The sequence below is a fragment of the Muntiacus reevesi genome, chromosome 3 (genome assembly GCF_963930625.1).
Source record: "Muntiacus reevesi chromosome 3, mMunRee1.1, whole genome shotgun sequence".
NCBI classification, from domain to species: Eukaryota; Metazoa; Chordata; class Mammalia; order Artiodactyla; family Cervidae; genus Muntiacus; species Muntiacus reevesi.
Window position 1 is genome coordinate 267,734,393 of NC_089251.1, and position 18,721 is coordinate 267,753,113.

Below are 18,721 nucleotides of genomic sequence, written 5' to 3' on the forward strand. Positions count from 1 at the left end.
AAAGGTTGCATTCAGCAACAAAGACCCAGTGCAGCCAAAAGTAATTAAAAAAAAAAAACTCCAGTGTTCCATGTGCTTCCATAAATGGCTTAGCATTTATATCACATTTCAAATGCAGATATTTTTCCTTGCTAAGGAGTTTGATTTCTTGATATTTGCAGATACTACAATAACTCTTGCAATAGTGGTGGACAAGTTGTCACCTCGACTGGCTCAACTCAAAGTTCTGCACAAAGTGTTTAGTACTGGAGTAGCAGAAGTTCCACCTGACACTCGAAATGTTGTCCGAGCATCTCATCTGCTCAACACCCTGTACAAAGCCATTCTTGAATACGACAATGTTGGCGAAGCCTCTGAGCAAACTGTAGGTGGGACCCTTGTCTAGTCCACTGTGTGTGACTCACTCTGCTCTGCATAGGAGTGGTGGATAGCCTGTTGTAGATCTTTGTAAAAATGGTGTGTCAGACAGTTGTGAGTTTTTAAATTAGCTTCTAAATTTGAGGCTGCATAAAACTAGCTTTTCAGCTGTAATTGCCAAGCTCACCAGATGAATGTGGCAAAAATAGAGCAAAACATAAAAGCAAGATGAGAAAAATACCTAGATGACTTCGATATAGATATTCACCATACCCTTTGTTAAATACAAATACAGATTTATTATATAATGTATCTAGAGTAGCCAAATTCATAGAAACAGAGAGGAGGATGAGAGTGTACCTATCCCCTTTTCTCCTCTTCCCTAGCTCCTGGTAACCAACACTCTCATCCTCCTCTCTGTTTCTATGAATCATACTGTTATGGACAGTATGATTTCTCATATTTAGGTGAGGTTTTTCATGAGGATTTTATAGCATGTATTTTGGATTTTTAATTTCTTACTTTGTTTCAAAAAACATAGATGGATTTCCCTGGTGATCCAGTGGTTAAGACTCTGTGCTTCCACTGCAGGGGACATGGTTTGATCCCCAGTTGGGGAACTAAGATCCCATGTGGCCAGTGTGGCAAAAAAAAAACCCAAACAAGAATCACTTCTTAAAAGGTGCTTCAGAAATACTTGAGCCTCATCTTATCCAAGGACGAGGGAGTTCTGAGAATGGATGTGCATCTCCCCAGGTCTCATTGCTGTTCTCCCTCTGGGTGGAGACCGTGCGGCCCTACCTGCAGACTGTGGATGAGTGGATCGTGCATGGGCACCTCTGCGACTCTGCCAGGGAGTTCATCATCCAGAGGTGAGGGAGATCCACCAGACATTGTCTCTTCTCCCCAACATTTCCATTAGCTTCAGATGATATGGGGGGGGCGGGCACAGTTCCAATAATAGAGCTGTATTGTCACCATAAGCAAGTTCTCTTGCATTTTTATATAAATAGAAGACATCAGGTACCAGCCGCCAGAAAATTTTTTTCCAAGTTTTATGTCAACTCACAGCTTTCCATATTAGCAAACTGCATTTTTTGAATTATAGTATGTGTATGGATGGCTGGTATGGTGAAAGGCTCGTTGAGTCCTTTGAAATGAATTGTTCAGTCACTAAGTCGTGACTTTGCCCCATAGACTACAGAACGCCAGGCTTTCCTGTCCTTCACTATCTCCGAGACTTGGCTCAAATTCATGTCCCTTGAGTCGGTAATGCTAGCTTACCATCTCATCCTCTGCCGTCCTCTTCTTTTGCCTTCAATGTTTCCCAGCATCAGGGTCTTTTCCAATAAGTTGGCTCTTCATATCAGGTGACCAGAGTATTGGAGCTTCAGCTTCAGCATCAGTCCTTCCCATGAAAATTTAGGGTTGGTTTCCTGTAAGATTATTGGTCTGATCTCCTTGCAGTTCAGGGGGATCCCAAGAGTTTTCCAGCACCACAGTTCGAAAGCATCAATTCTTCGGCACTCAGCCTTCTTTATGGTCCAACACTCATTCACATCTGGACATGACTACTGGAACAACCGTAGCTTTGACTAGAAAGACCTTTGTCAGCAAAGTGATGTCTTTGCTTTTAAGTACACTGTCTAGTTTTGCCCTAGCTTTTCTTCCAAGGAGCAAGCGTCTTTTAATTTCATGACTGCAGTCACCATCCACAGTGATTTTGGAGCCCACAAAAAGAAAACCTGTCACTGCTTTCAATTTTTCCCCTTCTATTTGCCATGAAGTGGTAAATTAGGTGATGTCAAATGGCTTCATTAGTGGGAATCAAGGAGAATAAATTAATGCTGAGATAAAAGATGTGAAAGTATTACCAAATATACCTCTAATATATTTATTTCTCCTAGTTAGCTATTCTTTTTTTTAACCTTTTTAGTATATTATTTAATAAAACAATTAAGGAAAATCTTAATCATCATGAAATCCACTTGTGATGATTCCCCTTCACTTAATCAATTTTTCTGAACAGAATCATAGAAGCTGCAATGTAGAACTGTTTGCACTCTCTTATCTCAGCCTTAAGTTCTGCACTGTGTAGAGCTATGTGTTTTAATTAATGGCTATCCATTTAACTCATCAGAGAAAATAGCTTTCTTAGAGCTACAGAAAAGTAGCCCTGTATACACAGTACTTATATAAAATGAACTGGCCATTCTTTTATCTGAATCTTCAATCTCTCATAATGTCCTGGTTCTTCTATTACACACGAGGATTACTGTAAAATCAGGATTCTTGCTCTCCTTAGAAGAGGATGAGTAACCCTCGTTTCATTGTTAAAACAGTCCAGCTAGGAATCTATGTGGAAAAAAAGATATCGAAGTCTGGAGTTTACTTTCATAGGAGATGGCAAAATAGGTAATTTATTCTACCTTTAAAGAAAACCAAATTAATCAAATTTTGTTTAATTCCAATTCAGGAAACTTTTTGCTTGTTAGATTTTACCAATGCCATTCAGAATATTAATCCACTTTTCTATGTTAAACTGAAGTCAGGTAAGTCCCATTTTATCTAAAGATTGCATCATTTTACTAATAATTGATATTACTGTATTTTGGAATGTTTGGAAAACATGCATAAGTTAGAGCAGGTATATTGTTTTTAAGAAAGAAAGGTTAAAGTTTAAAATTCTTTTGAATCCTTGTAGAAACAAAAATGTTCCAGTAAATCACAGAGACTTCTGGTATGCAACCTACACACTATACAGTGTATCTGAAAAGACAGAAAATGAAGAAAAGATGAGTGATAATGCTAGTGCCAGTTCTGGCAGTGATCAAGGGCTCTCCAGCAGGCAGCACACCATGGTGTCCTTCCTGAAACCCGTCCTCAAGCAGATCATAATGGCTGGCAAGTCCATGCAGCTGCTGAAGAACCTGCAGTGTGCAGAGAGCACCACACGCCAGGCCACAGCCAGAGGTACCCCTTAGCGGTGGGGCAGCAGTTCCCTCTTCATGCTTGCCATCCTGAGATACGTCATTATTTTGCACTTTGGAAATGATCCAAGCCTTTTATTTTCGTGGAAATTACCACCATGTTCAGATTAATAGAGCGTGCTGCTCTTGGCTGAAAATGGATCATCCTCATTGGAGACTTTGAGCATGGTGTTTGAAAGGCAGTGATCACGTGTTCCACATGCATCTTCCTTATTCTTGTTGCTTTAGGATTGGTCCTTTATAGTAATTCTCTGGCATTTCTTAATGCAGTGTAGCATTTGGCATCTGAGGACATGAACTCTGGCAGATTGGAATTTGTTGGTGAACAGTTCGGACTTGACCATAGATTTTGAGGAAATCTTGATATTCTTTTTTATGTTATATAAAATTTATATTATATATGATCTTTTTTGAGCAGTAGAATTTTAAGCTGGCAGATAGGAATTGTTGGTGAGCATTTCAGACTTGACCATAGATTTTGAGGAAATCTTGACATAATTTTTTATATTATACAAAATTTATATTATATGTGGTCTTTTTTGAGCAATGTAATTTAAGCAGTCTACTAAAGGTTTTATCATTTGACTAAAAAGACTCTGAGAGGTATAGGTGTGACCTTACTTGTTTTGTTTGTAAATCACCTTCATGCTGTGTTAATTATTTTGAATTATTTTATGTCTCCTTTAGTATTCTTTCACTTTGTGGAATATTTCCTTTCTTACTGAAGAGTAAAATATAACTTTGCAGGGCCACTGTCGGAAGTGTTTTTCCCAGTGAACTGTGGCTCCTGTTAGTGTTAGCATAGTGCTGTCTAGTGTGGTGGCAACTTAACTTTCAGGCGTCCTGTTTGGTCTGTTACTCTGTTCAGAAAAAAACAAGCTTGTATTTCAAATGTTTGACCATGAACTTTGCAGTTGTCTAACAGAGGGTATAAAAATGTTTCGTTGTACTAAAGGTACTATACTGTAAGGGTAACTTAACAAAACAGGGATAGACCTTCACAGGCTGAAGGAAAAATGCCCGGCTATATTTATATAAGTTTACTTAACAATTCTTATGATTCCTTATTTACTAAACCATAGTTCACCTTGCACATTTTTGTTTCAGATGCAGAAAGAAAAAGTCTGTATACCCTCTTTTTGGAGTCTGTACAGTCTCGTCTTCGACACGGAGAAGCCTTCACTGCACAGCCCCTCACTGAGCATCAGGCCACCAGAGAGACCCTGATAAAGATGCAGTCCATTGCCGAGCGGCATCTCGAGCTGGATGACGTTCACGATCCGCTGCTGGCAATTAATTTTGCAAGGTGTGATACATACCTGCTGGGTTTCTGATGTTTGAAATGGCAGAATCTGTTTATTTCTGCCAGGTAGGGCTTTCTGGCCTTTAAAATAGAAACCTTTATACGCTCCTTTCTAATGAATGAAATACAAGAATATATTGTGTTCACTTGTTTCAAGTGTATAATTTGGCATCCTTGTTATCTGCGAAAGTCCACAGGCTGTCCTGTGCCTTGAGCCCATGGCAGCACCGCCACTCACATGGAAGCTGCTCATAGAAGTTGCAGTCCTGGGACATGCTGAGTCAGACCCTCCCTGTGTATCTTGGCACTTCAGAAAGTGTTTTTAGGTACTTAGCCAGTGGAAATAGGTTTTAATACCCACACAATAAATACCCTGTTTATTGTCTAGTGGCCATCATTCACTGTCTTCAGCCTAATGGCTAGAAAGACCTCCTCTGTACTTGGTCTTTTAGGGCGAAAGCAACTGTGTGTGGACTATTTCACACATAATATTTTGAGCAAATAGATTTCTATTTCTTTAATAATTGGCATTTTTAAGACTAAAGATAAAAATGGGACTCGAGTTTTGATTAAAGAGAATTCTATTGAAATGAATGTATAGACAAGATGTGATATATTAAAAAGAATGAAATTTTGCAATTTGCAGCAGCATGGATGTAGTTAGAGGATATTATACTTTAGTGAAATAAGTCAGGGAAAGACAAATAATATATATCACTTATATGTGAATCTAAAAAATACAACAAACTGGTGAGATAACAAGAAACAGACCCATAAAGAACAAAATGCTGGTTGGGGAGGTGCTACACAGGAGCAGGGAGTTAAGAGGCACAAACTACTATGTGTAACATAGACAAGCTGCAAAGATACACTGTACAGCACAGGGAATATGTCAGCATTTTACAATAGCTGTACATGGAATATAACCTTTAAAAACTGAATCGCTGTGTTATATACCTGAAACTTACATTAAATCAACTATACCTCCATTGAAAGGAAAAAAGGAACTGAGTGTTTTGTTTTGTTTTTTTTTAAAGAGAGAATTCTGTTGACAGCAGGTCTTAAAAAGAAGACTCATGTTTTTATATTAAAGGTTGTATTTGGAACAGAGTGACTTTCATGAGAAGTTTGCTGGTGGAGACGTATGTGTGGATAGATCATCAGAATCTGTGACTTGCCAGACCTTTGAATTAACGCTGAGATCTTGCCTCTATCCCCATATTGACAAGCAATATCTAGATTGCTGTGGAAACCTCATGCGGACTCTGAAAAAAGATTATAGGTATGAGGAATGGTTAAGTTTGGGAAGTAGTTGGTAGTTTTTTATACTTGAAAAATAGTTGAAATTATTTTTAAACCTAGATTTCGAGCTAATTTTTATTAGAGTAGGGAATGCATATGCAATGAACACTTTTCTTTTGAGAGAATCAATTAATCATCAGTGTTTTCTTAACTTTATGTGAAATTTGTTTCTGAGAATTTATCCCAAATGAACACAGAAAAAGCTTGTTACACAAAAAGGCTTGTCACAAAGTTTCCTATCAGAGGGAAAAACATGAAATTGCTTAGTAATGGATAACTTATATTTTAAATTATGGCATATCTATAAATGCCATATGGTATATCCATATTAAAATATGGCATATTCATCTCCATGTATGAACTTTGTAAAGTTCATGTAAATTATGTTTATATAGAGTTTTAAATAATGTAAAGTTTCTTAAATTGTAAAAAAAATCAAGGATGTATAAAATGGTAAGAACTCTTTTTTTTTTTTAATGCACAGATAAAAAGACTGGGGAAAAAATGCCCTGAATATTAACAGTGGAAATTCATCATGATTTGGATTAACACTTTAGTTAATTTTTTGTAACACTTTAGTAAGTTTGCCAGATTTTTTCAGTTACAGGAAAATAACTTACCTCTCTGATTATTAAAAGTAAGCTATATGCTGTTTTATTTTTTGAAAGTCTTTAAAATGTTTTAGTATTTCTGATTTTAGTAAATGTAGTATGTAAACCTGTTTCACTAAAAATGATGTACAAAACCTGGTACTGGTCTAGAATCCTATTTTATGAGCCTAAGATCTTTCTGTGCTCTTCATTCAGGTTGGTGGAATACTTGCAGGCCATGAGGAATTTCTTCTTAATGGAAGGGGGAGATACCATGTATGACTTCTACACATCAATTTTTGATAAAATAAGGGAAAAGGAAACCTGGCAGAATGTGTCTTTTCTTAATGTCCAGCTCCAAGAAGCAGTAGGACAACGTTATCCTGAAGACAGTTCACGGTAAGATATGGGAGGCACCTTTTCTTTTAAATGCTATAGAATAGCCCATGTGCCCAAACTCTTCTATGACTTCTTTATGCTATCTTATTTTATCCTCACACCGATCCCTGTGAGTTTTATTAATGTTATTTTACACGTTAGAAAACCGAGGCAGCTACCACTTGCCAGCTGAGTGAGAGGAGATGTGAGATGGGAGCATGTGGTCTCTCAGGATGTGATGACCTTGCTCACGTGGCTGGAGTCCACGCTGGCCGGCTCCCTGCCCCGTGGTTCTTTCTCCAACCAGCTGTACCAGCCTTCATGGTGGTGTCACGGCAGTTTTCTGAGAGGGTGAGAGCAGAGCCCTGGGCACTGCAGACCAAGTCAGAGTCCAGCCCAGTTAGGAGGGGGAGAGAGATTTCACCACTCTTCATAGGCAGGGTTGCCTGTTTTCACAGTGTTGCACTGGCTTTCCCTTAATCAGGGAGCTCCCCTTCCCTCCTCCCTGTCCCTGCTCCTGCCTGCTGAGCGACTTGGCCAGGTTGGCGCCGGTGAATACTCAGATGGCAGAGACGCATCTTCCATCCTGTTTGGTAGTCCTCTTTCCCATTCTTTGTCCTGACTTGGATGGCTTTCTTGACACCCTCATTGGCCTTTGAAAAGTTATAGTGATAATAATTAACATTTGTTTCATGCCACTTAAAACATTGTTTTCCCCACAGTCATGCCAGATTCTACTTCTTAGCAGTACATAAAATAATTCCTTTTATTTTTATGTAATGTATTACCTTTGATTTTTCCTCAAAAGCAGAATTTTCATCAAAAACTTTGGTTAGTAAAAAAAAAGCAGGGTAACTGCTAGATTCTTTTCATAGTAAAAAGTTAATGCCCAGTAGTCCCCAGAGGGGGCCAGGGTAGGTTAAGGTTATATTTTCCACTACCAATAGAAACTCGTGAATTTTGTTATTTTTAGAATGCTTCAATCATTATTCCCTTTTCTTGCTCTGACTGTCCCATTTTTACCCAAGGGAAACTCTTTCACTTGACCCGTGTAATCTTGGAGAGCGTTCTTGCTTTTAGGACTGGATATCTGGGCTTGTCCTGTGCACTTACTGCCCCAGGCAGATACACCTCTCCCGGAGCACCGGTCCCATCTCTTCTGTGACTTTAAAGGCTCAGGTCCCAGAGTTTGTGTCTGTTCTGGATTATCAATACTTCTGGACTCACTCAGTGGTTAGAGCTAGGAAATACGCAGAAAAAGGAAAATGAATCAGAAGCTCATATTGATATTTCCAATATATATTAAAGATTACAAGATTTCACTTCTTTGATTTTCTTTTGTATCTTTCCCTTTGAGTGATTACCAACACATTAATATAAATATTTACTGAATTTATTCTATAATAAGTCATAATAGTTCCAAAGTAACAATAACAGCGACAAACCCTCGGAGAATTTAAAACATGCTTGTGACTTTATTCTCTTCTTTGTACTTTCAAGTCATCAGAATCCTGTCTTTCAAGGCCACTTGGACTAATTCTCCATGTGATTATAGCACTGATACAGGGTTGGGTTCATTTATTTTATTTTTTACTTTTAGCAATTGCCTTCTTTTTGTTTTTCTTGATTTAATTGTATAAAACAGTTATATTTTTTAAGTTAAGATCATTTATGCAAAGGTACTTTTATTCTAGCTGCTAGTCCACTCAGAGTCTTAGCCAACAAACCACCAGTAAAGTCCCTAGAAAGGTTGTATATTTTCTGACTCCCACCAACATAGCTTTTGCCACAACCTCACTAACAGAATATGTTGTCAGACTTTTGGATTTTTGCTAGCCTGATGATGAAAAATGGTGTCTCAATATAGTTTTAATTTACATTTTTCTTAGTCATCTTTTCATATGTTTATTTTTGTGTTTGTTTTCAAGTGAACTATCCATATCTTTTGCCACTATTTCTGTCAGTATCAAGTTATTTATTGATCTTTGTCCTCTTTGTTTTTAGAAGCTCTCTCTTTCTTTTTTTTTGACTGCTGTGAGGCTTGTGGGATCTTAGTTCCCTGACCAGGGATTGAACTCATGCCTCCTGCAATGGAAAGCACAAAGTCCTAACGACTAGACCACTAGGGAATTGCTTAGAAACCCTTTCTATAGGTTTCCCAGTTTGACATTTGTCTTTTTGTTCTGCTTATGGTATAACAATTTCTTATTTTGTCATGCAGTCATTTTTTAGTGTATGTATCATGTACCATAGTGTGTTCACCATGTATCAGTCTTTTCCTTTACTACTTTTGGATTTTGAGACATGGTTAAGAAAGTTTTACTCTTTCCTAGTTATAAAGAAATTCCACCCAGGTTTTCTTTTAATGCTTTAATGAATTTTTTTTTAACATTTAGGTGTTGATCCATTTATAGTTTACTCAGCTAAAAAACATGAGAAATAGATCCAGTTTTATGTTTTTCCAGATGACTGATTGGTTGCCATTGCTTATTTCTTTTTTAAAAAAATTCTTTTCCCTATTTATTTGATTACCCCTTTGTCATTAAATTTTCATATGCACTCATATGCGTTGTGTCTCTAGATTTTTCGTCCTGTCTTACTGTTCTTTTATTCACATTGCTAGTAGCATTCTGTTTTAGCAATAGGGTTTTCTTGGCAATTCTTGCTTATTTATTTTTCCAAATGTACTTTATCATTTTGTCTAATTCTACCCAGCAAAATGAAAGCAAAGACCTTGGTGGTATTTTTATTGAATTTCTTTCATAGATTTAACTCAAAACAGATGAGCCATTACTTTGGGACCCTTCTCCTGTGGCTTCCGTGTGTTCTAGGTGCCTGTCTGTGCCCTCAACGCTTCCTGAGTCTGAACCCATGAGTTTCCTGGGCTCCAGGCTCCCCTGCCCTGCTCACACCCCTGCCATGTCATTGGTGCTCCATCTGCAACTTCCCTGTGGGTCCTTTGGCCTGCACGCACCCTTGGTGCAGCTTCTTGCTCTCCTGCCTTGGGCACCTTCACTCCATGTCTGTGACATCAGCAACCCTGACGACCTGCAAATCTGTATTTTTGGCCCAGGAGTCTGCACAACCAGCACTTCATGACCACACTCGAATGGCATGTTTACATCACTGAGCTCATTTTCTGAGCCCTTCTTTTCTCCTGGATGGACACCGCTGTTCATTCCAGTGCTCAGTGAAGGTCTCCTTAGATACCTTTCTCTGCCAGCCTCCACACACCCCTAGTCCCTCACTTCTGCCTCCTGGATAATACCCCCCATCTCAAGGCTCACTCGAGCACTCGCTGCCACCTCCTAACCAGCTGTCTGAGTCTCTCCCTCCCACTTGGCCCTAGGGGGCCACTCAGGACCTGAGTCACCCCACTACCATTCATGCTCAGGCTCCCTGGTGCCTCAGAGCAGATGGGCTGAGCTTTTCATGAGGGAGAAGACTTTTCACTCTTTGGCTCCCCACCTTGTTTCTTGTATACACAAAGGTACAGACATATTGTGTACTTTCTCCACCATACTCTCCATTGCAGAGATTTGGAAGTTAAGAGATTTCCATTTCAGGAATATTTCTGGTTTCTTGAGAACTGTACCGTCTCCCCCAGGAGCCTTCACATTTTTCTGTACTCCCCAGTTACTTGAGTTACCTGCTCTCCCGTGGGCATGGCCAGCAGTGATCTGCCCATCTGACTTGATGCAGCACCCTGTGTCTGCTTGGTGGCAAGAGGGTGACTGAGCATTTGCTCTGGGCTGTGAGCCTCTGGAAGAGGGGGAGGGATTGATTTTTTATCACCTGCTTGTACAGCACTTGACAAATAAGGTATTCAGTAGGTGCCTACTAAGTACTTAGTGGATGCACATGTGTACTAAAAAATTCTACCTAGCCTGTGATATGAATGAATTGGCTAAACTCATAAATCACACACTGCCTTTTATATCTCTGGTTGTAAGACCTTACAGTTAACCTTTTGTGGGCTGTGTGACAGGCATTGTCAGAGGTGCTTTGTAATCGTGGGAGAGTTGTCATTGCTCAGTCCACTGACAGAACTGTTCTGAGGACAAGTGCCTGGCTCAGGGACGTTTCCATGCCCTACAGTAGCTGCATTTTATTGAGAGTTACATTCAGACTTATTAGGAAAGAGTGGATAAAGCAGTGTGTGACACCTTTGCTTTAGAAGCAGACTCCATGCTTGCTCACGCATCACCTGTGTGCCCTCCAGGGTGAGGAGAGCAGCACCCCTCCCCAGACACACACACTCCCGCACCCCCCTCAGCAGAGGGTCTGTCTCCTGACCCTGTTGCTGAGCTCTGCCGGGTTTAAGCACATGGCAGGTTAACCTTCCCTGACTTTTTTCCTAAGTAGGTTTACTCTATGTCATTTTTTATAGTCAAACCCATTATTTTAAAATTTTGCCCCCTTTCCCTATTTCTAAAACCTGATTTCTATTCTGCAGCATATGCTTAGAAAATATACTTTTATTGGAATATTTGTGTTCCTTTTATGAAATATCTTTTTGTAATATATAAATTAAAGTGCTAAATAGTTGAAACTGATATTTCTTTACCTAGTCTATCTATATCTTTTGAGAATGTTGACACAGCTAAGAAGAAACTCCCCGTTCATATCTTAGATGGTCTGACCCTGAGCTATAAGGTATGTGCTGATATTCTTTGTAAGAACATTTTCTGTTAAAATTAAGACATACAAGTAACAGGTTACTTTCTATTCTGAGTCTAAACAGTGAAAATTCTGTTTCTGCTTTCGTAGGTCCCATGGCCTGTGGACATTGTTATAAGTTTGGAATGTCAAAAAATTTATAATCAGGTGTTCCTTCTCTTACTGCAAATAAAATGGGCAAAATATAGCCTGGATGTTTTATTATTTGGTGGTAAGATATGTTTTCAGCAGATAAATTATAATTTAATTTTAGCTCTCTTTCAGGGAGGTTGGTGGTCTTAGGTCATTTTTTATGTATACACAGGTACCAGAATGTCATAAATTTATGGCATTACATAATAGTTTTACAGACATCAGAATTAACTTCCTTGAATCAGTACAATTAATCTGAAATACAGTAACTAAATTAGGAATTTAACCAGAATTAAAATTTTGGGGTTATATGAAAGAAATTTAATGACAAGTTAATGGGACTTTGTTTTTACATTTTTGATGACATTGATAATCAGAGTGATATGGCAGCTTTTATTGCTTCACCTTCCAGATAGGGAAGGTAGTGTGCCTGCAGTGTATCCACACAAGTGCTCTTTACAGGGCCAGTGATCACACCATCACAAGTCCTAGGGCAGTGGTGCAGGTGAGGTCTGAGCAGATGCTCCTCCCACCCCCTCTCCTCTTTGTTCCTTTACAGAACTAGCTAATCCTGCTGACAAATCACAACTTAAAGAAGGACTTTTAGGTGACCCAGACACAGCTGCTCATTTTGGCCCACAGAAGGAGCCAGTAAGACTGCAGATTCATCGTATGTTCCTCTTAAGAGTGAAGCTCATGCACTTTGTGAACAGCTTACACAACTACATCATGACCAGGGTTTGTGTCTGTTCATCCATTCAGTTTTATCACCGTCTGTACATATGTTCATGGAGAACATATATTACTTGTAATATATTTATAAATACAAAGAAGCATGCAGAGTACTTATAGGCTGTAAATGTGAAGATATAACATACTGAAAACTTGATCATAAAATAACATGGCAGCAGGTTAAGTGTTTGCTCTTCTTTCTTTTTTTTAAACATGCCAGAGCATATGTATCCAGAGACTGCTCTTTCTCTTGTCTAGTGACCCCTTGGGACAACACACCAGAGCTCCTCTTTTGGAATTGCCATCAGAACTTGCCACGTATTCCTTTAAATTTCACCAGTGGTCACAGGGCTTTCCTTGGAAAATGGCTTCAATTTTTAGTAATGGAAGCCTAAAAAAGTCTGTCAGGCTAGTATGAAGTGTAAGAGGGAAATGCAGCCAGATGATGTAATTTTTTCTTAAGTATAAGAAATAACTCATAGAGTAAATAAAATTGCTTTTCTTATACATATTAAAACCAGTTCTAGAGGAAGTTTTGAAGAGAAAAATCAGAAACTTGTAACAGTGACATTGTTATTAGAGGATAATATTCACTTGGGGTTTAAAATGGTTGCTAAAAAAATGTGTAGTCACTCTGGCAGACAGGTTCTAGAGCCCACTTCTGTGTGGGTGAAGTGTGCCTTTGAAGCCTCTGTTTTAGACGTGCAACCCATGCAGAGGTGCTCGCTGTTTCCTGTACACTAGTGGCCTCAGAGGGCAGCCTTAATCTCATAATTGTTCAGTCTTTTTTCTCAGTTTTTTTTTTTTTGAAGTATAGATGATTCAGAGTGTTGTGCCAATCTCTGCTGTATAGCAAAGTGACTCAGTTCTACATAGATATTCATTCTTTTTTTTAAGCCCTTAATTGTTGAGGGTAAAGGATGAGAGATTGGTTTTGTTTTGTTTTGTTTTCTACTTAAAGTACAGTTATGCTCCTTTTAAAGAAGGATCATTATGTAAGTAGTGGAATTTATTGAAACATATAAATTCAGTTTACCTGATGACTTAAAAAATCAGTACATTTTCTATACAGTTTTCTATACTTGTCCCTCCATGCAGGAGCAGTCTGTTAGTCCAGAGTGAGGCACTCCCTCCCTGTGCCAGTGAATATAGAAGAAGTTGGTAAAAAAGTTTTTGTGTATTGCATACAGATTCTTACAGAAAAGATATGCTGATTAAATTTGTCATCTTTCTCTTTGAAGATTCTTCACAGTACAGGGCTGGAGTTTCAACATCAAGTCGAAGAAGCCAAGGATTTAGATCAGTTGATTAAAATTCACTATAGATACCTATCAACCATCCATGATCGATGTCTGCTGAGAGAAAAGGTACATGAACTTGGCCATTGAGGCAGGAGTGAAGCCAGCCAAGGGAAATTGTCTGTGTCCTTTGGAGTTTTATGCTTAGTAAGCTTCTGATATGCAGAATATTCTTTTAAGGAAGCACCAGATCCAGTGAGGTTATAAATGTGTGCCATATTATCAGAAATTACATCTAAAAGAAACAGTTGACATTTTTATTGTGACAGTCTATACTCACTCAGCACTATATTTGAATTCAATTAGAAAATTTTATCTGCGGTTATGGAATAGTAGTACTTTGTTCAGGAAGTGTGTCCAGTTTGATGTGAATATATGGGATTAAGTCATCATACGGCCTTTGGAATGACTTGCCCCGTTTCACTGGTGAGTTTAAATGCCTGTCTCAGGAAATGGTAGCTTACTGGCTCTGCTGGCCAGATTCCACTGCTGATGTACCTTTATGTGGGTGCAGTGGACATGGGCCCAGTTCCAAGAGCGTTGTATTCAGAGCCTAGCACCCTTCTTTATACTTCATTGTCGTTGTTCAGTCATTAAGCTGTGTCCGACTCTTTGCAGCCCCACAGACGGTAGCCCGCTAGGCTCCTCTGTCTCCACTATCTCCCAGAGTATGCTCAAATTTGTGTCTGTTCAGTCAGTGATGCTGCCTAACCCTCTCGTCCCCTACTATCCCCGTCTCCTTAGACTTGGAAGGCAGCTATTGCACTAATGCACTTTTTCTGTGACATTTGAATTAGGTAACAGTGTTAGTGTCTGTGTTCAGACACGGTCACAGTTTGTGTTCTCCCATGGCTCTCTCTCCAGGTCAGCTTTGTGAAGGAAGCCATCATGAAGGTGTTGAACCTGGCGCTCATGTTTGCAGAGGGGTGGCAGGCTGGCCTGGGGGCATGGCAGTAAGTATGCAGCTTGTGGAACTCTGTGCTGTGACCATTTCAGTTTTGCTTTTAGCTGGCTTCATTCTGGCAGTCTTGTTTTTTCATTGTGACAACATATCACATACACTTAAAATTATGGAAAGAATTGAAAATTGTCTATTCTAAAGAATAGACAGCATCAAAAATCATGCAGTTAATTTCTGACTGGTGAAACAGTAAGAAAAATCTGAAGTCTCAATTGGCAGAAGCAGATATCTTTAAATTACATTCCTGTTGTAGAGCAGTGTTAGTTGCACAGCTGTGTCTGACTCTTTGCCACCCCACGGGCTGGAGCCCGTTAGGCTCTTCTGTCCATGGGTTTCTCCAGGCAAGGATTCTGGAGTGGGTGGCCGTTTCCTGCTCCATCCTGTTGTATAGGTTTGCTAACTTTTTATTACGGTTGCCTCCAGACAAACACAGAAGTGGGTGGCGGGGTGGTGGAGGGGAGGTATAACAGACCCTGGGGTCCATTACTCCACTTCAGCAGGTGACAGTGACACCCAGTTTTGTTTCATGTTTGCTGCTTACTAGCACTCACTCAGTTATTTTAAACCAAATTCTGGACATTATGCTAGATTGTAGTCCAAAATTGTATTTTAGAGAACCCTAAAAGAATGATTGTATATTTTACTGTTAGGGTGTTTATTATTCACGCCTATCACATAGAAAGTCAAAGGACACTTGAAAACCGAGGAGCTCTTTCTTCCTATCCAGAATACCATCTTCTACTGTTACCTTGAAAGTGTAGCTCAACAGCTTGTCCTTGTCTTGTTTATAAAATTAATGTTATGCTGCTGGTATTACTTGCCTGAAATAAAAGTATAAGTCTGGTTGACTAGACTGTTGAGATATGAGTTAATAGTTTATACATAGTTGATATTAGTAAGGAACTGAAAAGTTCATTATAGCACTAATCTAAAATCCTTTGTTATGACCAACCTAGATAGCATATTAAAAAGCAGACATTTCTTTGCCAACAAAGGTCCGTCTCATCAAGGCTATGGTTTTTCCCAGTAGTCATGTATGGATGTGAGAGTTGGACTATAAAGAAAGCTGAGTGCTGAAGAATTGATGGTTTTGAACTGTGGTGTTGGAGAAGACTCTTGAGAGTCCCTTGGACTGCAAGGAGATCCAACCAGTCCATTCTAAAGGAGATCAGTTCTGGGTGTTCATTGGAAGGACTGACGTTGAAGCTGTAATTCCAATATTTTGGCCACCTGATGCAAAGAGCTGACTCATTTGAAAAGACCCTGATGCTGGGAAAGATTGAGGGCAGGAGGAGAAGGGGATGACAGAGTATGAGATGGTTGGATGGCATCACCGACTCAATGGACATGAGTTTGAGTAAACTCTGGGAGTTGGTGATGGACAGGGAAGCCTGACATGCTGCAGTCCATGTGGTCGCAAAGGTGGTCGCAAAGAGTCGGATCCGACTGAGCGACTGAACTGAACTGAAATCCTAACCTGTAGGGCTTTATCAAAGTGCTCTCAATGAAGAAACTGCTGGTAGATTAAATCCCTAATTGCAGGGGTGAAAACAGGAGTCTTACTTGCTTTATTGTTGCTGTTTCCAGTGTGCGAAGCAGACTTCTCTGTCCATGTCGCTGTCAGATGGAGGAGAAGGTAGTAATACTGTTGTGCACACATGGCTAAAATAGAACTGTTTCTTCAACAAGTAAACTGTAAGAAAAAAACAGGACGTGAAGAGGACTTAAGCATATTAACTGTCACAGTTTGTGGAAATTAATTGATCCTGAGTCACATTTAAAACAAAAAAGTGAAAAATTTTTAAAGATAGGTATAATTTGAACAGTATTATTTCATGATATTTTTTAAATCATTAAGAATTTTTAAACCAGTGGTATTGTGACTATGGATTTAAAGGAGTCTTTGTGTTTAGTGTGATACTGAAATACTTACGACTGAAATGCTGTGATGTCAACTTTGCTTTTGAAGATGTGAGACTGGGGTATCAGTATTGAGGGGTGACTGCTGAAGCTGGATGTGGGTGCTTGCTATTGCCCGTATAACAAGTTTTTTAGTAATATTTAAACATAAACTTTTTATATCTTTAATGTGCTATTTATTTCAAAAGAAGGTATGCTTATGAAAAGTAAAAATATGGAATTGTACAGTAGATAAGGAAGGGCCTTCCTTGGGAGTCCAGTGATTAAGACTCCACTGCAGGGGCCCAGGTTAAATCCCAAGTCAGGGAACTAAGATCTGCTAGGCCGTGTGGCCAAAGAGAGGAATATCCCCAGTGGCCCTCGCTCTGGAGCTCAGCAGCGTGCTAAAGCAGCAGCTTTGTGTCCTAATGACACTTTCCTTCAGACTCTTTGAAAGTTTGGCAGGAGATTTTATATTTTATCTTAGAATCTTTAGACTTAGAAATCTAAATAAGTTAAACTGAAGCACATTTGTAATTACTCCAAAAGTATGTTATAACCTGCTTAGTAACTCCTTATACACTTACTTAAATTGAAATTTGCTCTTTCCTAGGATGGAATCTATAGAGAAAATGGAGTCTGATTTTAAAAACTGCCATATGTTCCTTGTAACCATTTTAAACAAAGCTGTCTGTAGAGGATCCTTTCCCCATTGTGAGTATTACGTGAAACATTACTGCTTTTATATTTTCTGGTAACTGGGTTTGTTACTGTTCTGTTACTGGTCTCATGGAGATTTAGAATTTTTCACTACTTCAAACCTGGAAAGTCCCTCAGCAGTGGATGCCCAAGTAAGTGGGGTGAATGAATCAGATGTAAAATATTGAGACTGAAGATACTGCTTTCTAGTATATCATGTGTAACACCAATGGATTTCTAAAACCGTAAGTAAAGCTGATGGCAGAATAGGTTTCAGTCACATTTCACTATCATGCATAGCTTTTGTAACCATTCCTTTCAAAAGGTAGGGTTTAGGGCTCGGTTTGCTTTGTTTTATTTGTTTGTTTTTTAAGCAATTTTAAAACTTGCAAGTCTTCCTCTTACACGAAGAAATGCAAGCCTGACAGTTCAAAATAGTGTGAAGCAAACAGAGGTCTGTGTGGCAAGTCACAGGGAGAAGAGAGCTGTGTGTTTATACACACAAAGGACAAAGTAGTATTTCTTGCACAGCTTTTTTGGAAAAAGTATGCTGGGCTTATTTTTTCCCTATTTCTATATATTCAGATTGTGATATGCTCATTAAGAGTAGGTGAACATTTTTAAAAACACTATTAGAGTAACAAAAGAGAACACTGGGAATAAACAAAAATGTATCATCATCAAAAAGTTGTTAATACAAGGACATCTAAGTAAATTAAGTTCTAGTATGAGCTGAGCCTTTCAGTACTAACCTGCTGTACCCACAGAGCAGGTAGGTGGGGCGGTGACTGACTGGAGGCACATAGACTCTGCCAGAATAGAGAAACCCATTGCTGGTGTAGCAGACTGGAGTCCTAGATGCCCCCACAGAGAGCCAGTCTTCCCCACTCCCAGCCTGCCCGGAGGACTCTATGTAAGCAGTGATGTGGAAGCTGGGGGCCAGCAGGGCTGGACGACAGTTCTCATCTCACAGATCCCTAATTTCCTGTGTTGAGTTGACTCTTCTGCAATGAAGAGGCTTTCATCTATTATGCAGGTATATAAAAACTAATGTTGTAAACCCCTACTGCCTCCTCTCAGCCTCCCCCATTTATACCCATGGCCAAAAAAAAGTACTGTGTTAAAAATGTGTTAAAGGAAACAGATTCCATTCATAGCTTAGAACATGGTGTTTTGTTATGAAGTGAGTCCAGGTTTTATGACATTTCAAAAAATATGATTTGTTCAGTGTAAAGCCCAGATTTTTTTTTTTGTTTTCAAAACTAAAATGTTATGAAATAGAAGTAAATCATAGTTTTTAAATTTGTCTTTAATAAATGAAGATTAGTATATGTTAAAGATAATTAGTATTTTCGTTAAAAATAGAAAATGTCTAATACTTTTTGAGACATTGATTAAAG

General features: G+C 39.0%; 1 protein-coding gene and 1 long non-coding RNA gene across 4 annotated transcripts in view; one reads left to right on the forward strand and one right to left on the reverse strand.

Moving 5' to 3' along the window:
• The window catches only part of TUBGCP5 (tubulin gamma complex component 5), a 54,779-nt gene that overhangs the window by 35,627 nt on the left and 431 nt on the right, over positions 1-18,721 (forward strand). Inside the window, exons 11-22 of the mRNA XM_065932004.1 lie at positions 162-364; positions 1,114-1,229; positions 3,062-3,330; positions 4,455-4,653; positions 5,744-5,932; positions 6,759-6,941; positions 11,492-11,576; positions 11,691-11,811; positions 12,292-12,470; positions 13,706-13,831; positions 14,627-14,715; positions 17,236-17,336. Coding sequence (XP_065788076.1) covers positions 162-364; positions 1,114-1,229; positions 3,062-3,330; positions 4,455-4,653; positions 5,744-5,932; positions 6,759-6,941; positions 11,492-11,576; positions 11,691-11,811; positions 12,292-12,470; positions 13,706-13,831; positions 14,627-14,715; positions 17,236-17,336 — 1,860 coding nt within the window. The remainder of the gene's footprint in view (positions 1-161; positions 365-1,113; positions 1,230-3,061; positions 3,331-4,454; positions 4,654-5,743; positions 5,933-6,758; positions 6,942-11,491; positions 11,577-11,690; positions 11,812-12,291; positions 12,471-13,705; positions 13,832-14,626; positions 14,716-17,235; positions 17,337-18,721) is intronic.
• The window catches only part of LOC136165509 (uncharacterized), a 77,168-nt gene that overhangs the window by 187 nt on the left and 58,260 nt on the right, over positions 1-18,721 (reverse strand). The window contains exons 3-5 of one of the 3 annotated variants that reach the window (XR_010662534.1): positions 16,287-16,416; positions 8,034-8,160; positions 6,953-7,573 (exon numbers count right to left, since the gene is read on the reverse strand). This is a non-coding gene — a long non-coding RNA (uncharacterized lncRNA). Of the gene's footprint in view, positions 1-6,952; positions 8,161-16,286; positions 16,417-18,721 lie in introns of those variants that run through there. The other 2 variants (XR_010662533.1, XR_010662532.1) reach the window with 2 other exon arrangements.